The 10,366-nt window shown below is 44.3% G+C and overlaps 1 protein-coding gene across 1 annotated transcript in view; it reads right to left on the bottom strand.

The window, feature by feature from the left end:
- Window positions 1-10,366, bottom strand: part of LOC104501112 (receptor-type tyrosine-protein phosphatase T) — a 148,590-nt gene that overhangs the window by 76,998 nt on the left and 61,226 nt on the right. The window contains exon 7 of the mRNA XM_010144867.1: window positions 6,417-6,453. Coding sequence (XP_010143169.1) covers window positions 6,417-6,453 — 37 coding nt within the window. The remainder of the gene's footprint in view (window positions 1-6,416; window positions 6,454-10,366) is intronic.

The following is a 10,366-nucleotide window of genomic DNA, read 5'->3' as shown; positions in this document are numbered from 1 at the left end:
CGTAAGTGTGTCTGTTATTAAGAATTAATGAAGGTGATACACTAATTTGTGCTAAAAAATAACTTTGAGAAGGCAGAGATTTGTTTAGGGTAAAAGAAAAAAACTAAACACTTCCATGTATTCAACTTAAAAAGTGATGAAACACTCTAAAATAAATAGCACAAAACAGAATAAACCTGTCAAAGGAATAACACTCCAGTATATCAGAAGACAAAATGCAATAGCCAACAGATTTGAAGTGGGATTAGATCTGTTTATAAAATACATTATCTGTCTACAAAACCAGAACGTTTCAGAAGACAATGAGCCCTCTTGAATGAATCTCAGGGAGCAAGACCCATTAAATGAACAGTCTCCATATGCAGCAAAATTGCGTGTGAACAGGAGGATGGTTTTTTCCCTCCTCATTTTTCTTTTTTGTTTTGTTTTGTTTTTTTTTTTTCTTGCAGTGTCCCGCCACGATTTCACCAGTCACCTTGCAGACCCAGGTTCATTTCTGAGGTATCATGAGTGTTAAGCACTCAGGACCCTTGAGCTCTTCCAGGAAGTTCCCTTCTTCAGTGCTGATGCACTACAAAAAACTAGGACCATTTCCCTCAATCTTAAAGGCTTTTGAACTCCACAGTAATCCCAGCACCTTTCTGCCCCTGTACCATTACAGCTGCCCTGATGTGCAGTTAAAATAATTCTTGGCTGAGGAAGTCATAGCTCAATAGGAATATAACCATACAGCGCTGGGAGCAGAACACTCCTATAAAAATTGAATCTGTCGCCAAACTGAGGTACCAACTCTTCTTTCTCCTCCCTTTCGTATTAATCACATGTAACTGTCACATCCCAGTAAATCATTCTGTGCACGTCAGGTTAAAGTAGGAGGAACTACTTCCACAAGCTGATGGGATTTCCTCTGTGTATTGAAATTCTCTGGAGTGAAATGATGGTCTCAGTGTTACACACAAGGAGGCAAATTTATGACACGCAGACCTCCAAGTTTGTTCTGATGGAAACTGCAAAACCCTTTAGAAGTTCTGAACTTCCTCAGGAGTGATCTGTGAATGCCTTTACGTGGTGCTACTGAGGCTTGGTTCTGCAATGACTCTGCTTCCAGCAGAAGTTTCTATATAGAGGACTTGAATAGAATTTAGTTTTCATTTTCCTGTCATCATTTCTTCAACAGCAGGACTCAGCTAAGAGTTAGTGTAATAATCAGCCCCAGAAAATGCCATAGCTGCTTTAATTCAAAGAAGTAAGGTCATCTCCATGCTTGCTCAGGCTGATACTGAGCCTCTGCAGAGGGCCAGCAAGGGATCCACGGGGCTCTCCAGACACGCTCGAGTGCTCTGTGAAGATTTAAGTGGTGGCTGGCCCTCCAGATGACCCTCTGCACAGGCGTATATTCACTGGCGTGCACAAGGAGGGACCCCCTTTACGCTGTAGTTGGAATAACTGAAAAAGTATTTTCCCATGCAAACCAAACATGAAACAAGAAGTCATGAAGCTGCTCAGACTTCTGGAAGTTTGAACAGTTTTCCTTTTCCTGAGCTGATAATCACCTGTGCTCAAGAGGCTGGGCGGGTTTCGCGTGGTCACCTGGTGCCTACCTATTACTGCTAAAAACAAGCAAAATTGTTCCCAGGCAGCATGCACAAGAAAAAAAAAGGAAAAAAATAAAAATGTACCTCATAATGATTATTAAAGTTCCATTCTTTCATTTGCAAGAATTCACATTTTAAAGAACGAAGAAATGAGTATCAAGAGATAAGGAACCATTAATGAGCCCTCTGCCTTGGTTTCAATTACGCTGCGAAATTAATTTAATGCACTTTAAGAGTACAAGAGGTAATCGCTCTCTCTTGGTAAGAGGTTGCAATTTTCCCTAATAAAGTGTCAATATAAATGTGTTGCTTTAAGACAGGAAGAAAAGTCAGTTAATTCAGAAAGAATGAGACATATTAAAACCAGCGCTATTGAGGAAACCAAACGGCAAAGCTAATAAATAAACTGGGCGAGAATTGTATGGCAGAGAGCCGGTAAATCGGGGTTTAATTAGAAACTTATTTTTAAAGAGTGTTTTATGCTAATGATACGCATCCAAGTGATTAATGCTGTGAGAGCCGACATTACTCCAGTAATTTAAAAAAGAGGAGTAGCCTATGTGAGGAGAGATGTTTATGGCTGGAAGTGGTAAGAAATCTGAGACCAGTGAATCTGAAAATAAATACATACGTAAGATACAAAGGGTTAATAATGCTTGTGGGTTTAAAACATGCTGGCAAACTGTGAAATGGCCACACAGACTGGACAAACGCAGGGAGCTTTCTGATGGATTGTCAAATGTCACCACAGCAAAGGCTGACGATGAGTCCCTGCCCTTCCCACTGGCATCAGCCAACTCTTACGCCGAGACGCTGCGCAGGAGGAACTGAGCTCAACAGACCTGCTTGCCCAGTTGGGTGTCTACTAGCTCTGCTTTGGAGGATGCACTACTGGTGTCACGACCCAGTGCTCTGAAACACTGACGCCCGTGACTTTTAATAGGCCAACACACAAAGATTTGAGATCTTTCTCGTGGCTACAAGAATCAAATTCATCTAAACCGGAGCAACCCGAGAAACCCATACAGAGAGTGCAGCACCTGGAGAGACGGGAGCAGCTCCTGCCTGGAGCGGGACTGAACTGAAAAGGGTCCGTCTGAACAGTCTATTTCTTGCTATTAGGGGACGAGAGAAAATTGGGAACTCTCCAAACTCTCTTTAAAGGACTAAAACGCTTTTTAAAGAGTTGTCTACTTTCATTTTCTTGGCTTTGAGGCAATGGGACATACAAAGCAAATTGCCTCCCAGCCTGCTGAAGCAGCGACAGTGGAACAGCCTCACGCATCTCTCAAATAATTAAAGCTACTTGGCTTCAGAACAGGTGCCTTGCAGCAACACCCAAGATGTGTTATCATCCCCCAGTAACACGCTGCCTAACACATTTTCTTGCCTAATTACTCCCACGCTCACGTTTAGTGCCCTTGTTAATCCAGTACTTGGAGAGAAAACTTGCCTTGCTTAAACATGTCTCGATCCTAATCTTCCTGTCACTGGTGTAAATCAGGGCTGCTTCTGCTAACGTTAATGGAGCTACAGCAGTGCCCAATGCCTAGGAACGGAAAAACCAGGCCGACATCCCAACAGTTGAACAACTCAGTCTGGCACCAGTCGTATGTATTTATTTTCTTGCATCAAAACAAAATACGGCTTTTACTCTGGTACCAACTCAAAGCAGAGCTTTTAAGCTGTCAGTGCTGAGATTAGCCCCAGAAACAACTCCAGAAAAGTTGTTTTTTCCTGACTCTTTCCACAGACACCGCACTGGTATCGTCGCTAGCAGCTCTAATCATTTCATTCGAGGTAGACTATGGGTTCGCTCGTTCTATCCTCAGAAAGACAACGATGCAAATAAAGGCGAATACAGGGCAATGCCATTAAAGATAATCAATGTGACGGGCAGACAGTGCAGACACAGTAAGTCACCCAGAACACGCCAGTCATCAGCCTGCGATCAGGTCACAACATCATTGTGGTTTCACAGGTGCCTCTGTCCATTGCCACAAAGCAGAGAGGGGGTGGGTATGACACCCCTCCTCAGGGGCTGGGCTGGGGAGTGTCGGAGTCCTTCTACTCACATGGAGTTAATGTGTATAGGAATTCAGCCTGTGACATACGGAAATCTGAAACTATGGGAAGGCTCCGAAGCGCAGAACCACATTGTCCAGCTACTGCTCAGCCGCTCCAGCCACGGAAGACACTGTTCATGTTATCAAGACCAGCAATGCTCCTGGGATGCTGCCTTGCTGCTGAACTGCAGGCAGTGCTTTCCCAGAGCTAAAAATGCAGAAAATTAGCCACAGTGGTGCATTTCCTCCCAAGTAACCAGTAGTAGGACAAGAGTGAGAGGAAATGGCCCCAAGTTGCACCAGAGGAGGTTTATATTGCATAGTAGGGAAATTTTTCTTACCGAGAGGGTTGTCAAGCCCTGGCCCAGGCTGCCCAGGGCAGTGGTGCAGTCCCCATCCCTGGAGGGGTTTAACAGCCGTGTCGAGGGCCAGGGGTGAGTGGGGACCTGGGAGTGCTGGGGGAACGGTTGGACTGGATGAGCTTAAAGGTCTATTCCAACCAAAATTATTCTGTGATTCTGCAGTATTCCAGTGTCCTTGCTAATGGTCAGGCACTGAGAAATACAACACTGCAACTCATGGAGCGAGGACAAGAGGAAAAGAATTTCCACAGAGATTTCCACACTCCCCATATAGAAATAAGATATCTGCTATAAATCAAAAGTGATACCCATTGAGACAGTGAGAATAAACACTAGAACTACCATCATCTCCTGTCCTTTTCCATTCATGTCAATCAAGAAAAATCCAAAATAATAAGATCACCAAAAAGCAGTGGCTCTAGGCATCCTCAGGCTCCACCCATCTCTTTTATGTATCTTATCAAGTTAATAAGAGATCATTTTTCAAAAAGATACGACATTCAGAAACAACAGAATGAGGGTGGCTTGTCTCTTCCTGGTGATCTAACAGGTTAATGAAAATTAAATCAGTTTGCAGAAGTCAAGCAAAGGTCAAACACTTCTGTGACACTTTCCTTAAGTACCCAAATCAGACAGTGCAAATCAAAAGGTCATGCAAGAATAGGACTTTTCAAGCTACATAGCTTTCTTTTTTCTTTGAATAGTCACAGAGGAAATATCTTTCCTGCTAGCATACCAGCATTCTTCCACCAGCTCCAGAAAAAGGAACGACTGAATAGGAAGAAACTACAGGTTTTCAAAAGGAACTAATCTCGTTTCTCTGACCTCATGAAAAGCCTCTGGTCACATTCTGGGAAAACCCTGGGGAGACTTTTCACCCAGACTCTTACCCAATCCTGCTCTTTCTACCACCAGAAAGCTAAAATAAGGTGTTCAAAATGGTCACGTCACCACCAGTTGGAAAAACTGAGGGGGAAGAATGGGAGACTGAGACACACAGAATGTTTGTAACCTGGAAAGATTAACTAAAGACTTTACGAGTAACTTTTAAAAAGGGAAGAAACAAGAGGATACGGGGAGCACCAGAACCACAGATGAAAAGGAGAAAGGGCTCATCCTCCCCGGCTTTCAGTGGTGACACAACTGCTTACAGCTCCACCAGTTTGGTGTGAGGTCTCAGCAGGGAACACGGCTGCAGAGGTGGGAACTGCAGGCAGCACCTGCCGTCCCAGTGCAGGCTTTCTGTAACTGACTGGGAGATGCCTCCAGGTGAAGATGGACAAAGTCCTTTTCTGCCTCCCAACAACTGTTAGCTGGGGTGTCTTTGAGCCCTCCCAACATCTCCAAGTGCAGATGCAGAAGTGATCAGGAGAAAGTACACAGAAGCAACTAACTTCCATTACTGCTGCGTGAAAGGAGTGAGAAGAATGGAAAAAAATGGGATGGTGCCTCAAAGTCATGGATTCCTGCCAATTTTGTTTCATTCTCGAAAGACTCCACAGGCAGCAAAAGACTCCACAGTTATTTCACGCTACAGCAAAGCAGCAAGAGCACAGGACGGCAACCCCAACTTCTGAAATGAAGAGCTACCTGCAGAACGGCCCATGGCAATTACCTATCATTTCCTCAGAGCTCCTTGTGAGACTGCTACATGTGTTGAAGAGGTCTTTTCACAGCTTCTCCTCTGTGTTACAAGTAAATTAATTTCTGACACCTCTGCTGGCAAAGTAGCTCTTGGGGTGGTTTTGAAGTCCTTAGAAGTGCTGTTAAAAGCAACTCTAAACTCCAAGAAGGAACCAAGACATTGTCATCTTTAGTTCCCCAAGAGCTGCACCTTGTGAAGCAAGCTGGGGATCGGAGCAGTGCATCGTAAACAGCATTTGTGTTGGGTTTGCTCAGACTGGTCCACTCGACCAACCAGTTTGTTCTATTCTGAACTACCCGCCATGAAAACTCTATTAGCTTGTTGAATTAAACCATGAAAATGGTGTGGTATAAAGACTGTGCCCTGCTGAGCTCAAAGTTAGGCTCAAAGTTAGATCTCCTTTTATCTACTTCATACAGCTGCGGAGAGAATTAATTTAATAGGAATTTACTGTTGCTTTTTCAGTGACGTTCTGCAACAGCAACAACAGTGCTGGGGACAGGAGAGCTGTTGACAGAACAAGGGAAAGGAGGAACCACCAAGATATCCTGTCTTAAAAAATTAACAGAGCACACACAGTGGAGTGATTCTGGAAAGTGTTGGTCTGCCCTTGTAATCTTCAAGAAAAAAAAAAGAAAGAAAAAAAAGAGGCTTGTTCTTTGAATAGTAACTGTAATCAAGTTGTGTCACCACTGCAGCTTTTGCATTAGAGGCATTGTGCTTTGCAGGGAAAAAAAGACCCACATACCTTTTGTTGCCAGCCGGACACAGTTGATTTTTGTTTCCTGAAACAAACAAACAAAAAAACAACATATAGGAGAACATCAAGGTGTGTAATCTGTCCATCTACAACAAACATACAATCCTTTAAAAAGGTACAAAAACCAATTACCATTTTTCTTACCATTCATCTCTGAAAACCCCAACAGCTGCAGCTGCATAAAACACTCCACGGCCTGGCCTACAGCCGCTTCTCTAACTGGTGAGAAGTTAAGAGTGACAACACGTTTTTCCCCACTCACTGTGTGAGTGATGGGTCCCATGCAACTGCCTGGTGAACTAATAGAATTTACCAGTGAAATGACCTGATCTGTAACAGGCAGACAAGCCTTGGGTCAAAAGCACGTGCAACTGCACATCTAATTCTCATGCACCATTACTGCAAATTTTGCAAATTGGGTATTTATTTAAACACACGGCAAACAGACACTGGGGCAGTCATTTGAATATTTCAAATGATGTTCAAATGATATTTCTCTGATATGTATGAGACAACCCAGCACGCTGCATGGCCAAACCAGCTGCTCAAACAACCCACACCGCTGCGGCTTTTCGTTGCAGAGCTGGGATAAAACCCAGCGCTTTTGTTTCATCCACCTCTGAACCTGCAGATCTGTGTAAACAGGAGTTTGGAGCCGAACAGCAACGTTCCATGTGGCTTAGCTAACAGCCCAAACTCGGCAGCCTTCTCAGGCCACCTCTGCTGAAAACACATCCCTCCTGGTGTCCCCAGTGCCTCGTTCCACAGCCTGCACTGGCACGGGTTGCTGCTGTTTGACCCACAACTGCCATCCAGATCTCAGTGTGGGGCTTTGGTTAAAAAGCTGATTTTGTCAGGCAGTAAATCCACTGCAGGGTTTTGTAGCACTTTCTGTCTTTACATGCTCTCGTCCATCTCTCGGGTGTAACGAAGGCTGCATAAATTACAGTGTCTAACAATGCCACATTAATATGGATGCTGTCTGTGCTCTGGAAACAACAACCCAGAAATGCACTGCTGCCGCCTCATTCCATCCTCACCCAGCGAGGTGAGCACTGTGGATTTTCTCTTGGAAAAAATCTGTTCTCCTAAGGAACTCCTGCATCACGATGGACAAATCCGGGCTGTTAAGGACCTCCCTTCCCAGCCATACAGCTTCCAGGGCGGGACTGAAGCACAGCTTGTCCCAGTAAGCCAGAGGCATCTCTCTTGGCACTGACCGTGCAAAAAATCACCTCCCCTACCCAACCTGTATAACCATTGGCACTGCAAACGTAGCTGTACAACAGCGCTTCCCGTTCAGCTCTGCCTTCTGTAGAATCAGTTATCCTGGAAATCCAAATCTTCATTGCTGCTGATGATATATGAAGCAGGAAAAACACAGCTTCATTTTCTGAGCACAGCACTAGCGCACAATGCTGGGCACTGTGAGACAGACAGCTCCTGACAGAGTTTGCAATCTATGGCAAGGTAATCTGGAAAATCGGCAATGAAAAACAAAAAATACCACGACAGCATTTTTGCAGTCTAAAAGTAGGTGGATGCTTGCTCACAGTTTGTTGAGGAAAATGTTCTTGCATATTTGTTGCTTTCTGCTAGCTTCCAAGCACCACAGAAAGCTGGAGGAATTCATCAGTGCTGAGAAAAGAGGTGAGAAAAGAAAAACTGCGATCTTGTTGATGCCGCTGTAACCGATCTCATTGGAGCATGTGCACATTCCTGCACGCTACCCTCCCACAGAGAAATCGGAGCAGACGGGATGCCGCGCGCTCTGTTTGCATCCACCTCTACTAACTGCTGCACTCAGCACAGGCACCACAGTTATTAGCGGAGCATGATCTGGCACTGCCCAAAGCAAGGGCGATCAATCACCAGAGGAACGAGACATCTGGACTTCAGAACTTTGTTTCAAATTGCATCTTCTGAGAAGGAAAACGTAAGAGAAGCCTGCACAGATGTCAGGCGCGGGGTTGCTGAAGTTTAAAGACCTGAACTCAGTCCATATTCCTAATTAGGGCTGATTATTCCATTGATTTCCATTGATCACCTCATTGATCAACCCACTGCTCATCTCTTTGGCGTCTCATAAAGAAGAGATCGCTTTAAACTTACTCTAGTTTTCTCTGGGCAATGCTGAGAATTTGTGAGGTTGTATGAACTTTCCTACCAAGAAACAGAATAGATAAATACATGCTTATTTTGTTTCTTTCCCAACAAAATCCAGAAAACTATTTTCCCACAATCACATTTGTTTTCTCAAAAATACTACTTTTGATTCCAGACAAAGTGCTTTCTTGTACACAGTAAAGTAAGATGCTTCTCTTCAGCCAGTAATAAAGCAGGAATAAACAATGTAGGTAATTCTTGATTATCCATCCAGATGACTTAAAGCAATTACATGAAAAATAATGAAATAAAGTGATAGAAAAGCAAAATTAACTCCCCAAATCTCCATGTTGTTTCTGAACTTTCTTTCAAATGCTGTGACACTTAATTCCCATTTTAAGGTACCACAGACGTTTTACAATACCTTATAATCTACAACAATCTCAGTGATGACCCAGGACCCTCCCTGCTCAGCCCAAGATCCCTGTTTCATAGCATAGCTGAAGTCAGTAACAGCTCAGCGGAGGACCCCAGCAGCACTACTGCTTCGCTTCTGTATCACTGCCAGGTTACAGCAGACATTTTACACCCAAACAGTAGCAGAACAAGGTTCTGTTTATTTTAACCAACATCTTGGAATAGGAAAACACTACATGAATAAGTCCTACAGCTCTTGATCCAACCTTCATTTTCCAACGTGCTTCATATCCAGAAAACCGACAGCATATTAAACCCAGCTACATGTTTATATCAGCTTGTTTTCTGGCACTTCTCCACGAATGAAACACGATTATGGTGTGCCATCACCCACGCTCAACCTGCCTAAGTTCTGAAGTGCACGGACACAGCCCACAGGAGGACTGGGTTTCAGAGGGCTGCCAGCCCGTTCTGGAGGGCAGCCCCAGACCTATGGATACCATGAGCTGGAGACCCTCTGAAGAGAACACAGGCAGCACTGAGGAGCTGGGTAATGCCCCTCTGCCAACACAGCTCATGCTGATGGATTTGAAACTACACACCATGAGCCTCTTTTAGATCTGAATTTTCAGGTTTGATTTAAACCTTCTTTTAATAGTTCATTTCTTTTCTGAAGCAAGGGAGCTGACGCTGTCTGCTTATCCCTCAGGTTGCTAAAAGCCCGTTTCACTGAAGTATACTGGGGGTTAACAAGACAAGTCCTGCCTCTGTCTCCTCAGTGTTTGGATGGGAACAATTTTCTGCAGAAAAGGGCGATGAGGGCGGCAGGACATATGTTTATGTGACAGCTGCATCTTCACAACCTAAAAGGGCAAATGATTATTTTTTTCTACTAAAATGACAGCTGGCTGTTTACTAGGAATAACAACAAAAGAAGCTTTTTCATCCATCTGTTTTCACACCCGCATTTTTTTCTTTCCATTACTAGCATTAAGACTCCCCATTAGTTAAACAGCTCTTGCCTTGTCTGAAGAACCACCTGCCCGCAGCAGCGAGACCTGCTGTCCGCAGGCGGAGCGGTCGCGGCTGCCCTGCACTGGGCACAGTTCCCTCAGGCAGCTCAGATCAGGGACAGACAATTTTAACTTTCACTGGTGCACAGACAAGACAAGTAATTACCAACCCCCCACTCGGCCTCAAATTCAGCTTTAGCTCCCCATGTCCCAGAGCCATCCACTGAGCATGCTTGTGGGCAACCTGCTTCAGACAGGAGAGAAACCCCAGTTCCGTCCACAGAACATCTTCAGGAATTATACCTGTGGTCCTCAATATATTTTGCCCAAGTTCAGGGGAGCTCTAGTTCGTGAAGGTTTTTTTTATCCCACTGAAACCAACTGCTTGCTGTCTTTAAAATC

This window comes from Buceros rhinoceros, unplaced genomic scaffold (assembly GCF_000710305.1).
Source record: "Buceros rhinoceros silvestris isolate BGI_N320 unplaced genomic scaffold, ASM71030v1 scaffold1071, whole genome shotgun sequence".
NCBI lineage: Eukaryota > Metazoa > Chordata > Aves > Bucerotiformes > Bucerotidae > Buceros > Buceros rhinoceros.
Note: the sequence above shows the minus strand (reverse complement) of the source record. Positions and strands in the feature narration are given on the sequence as shown.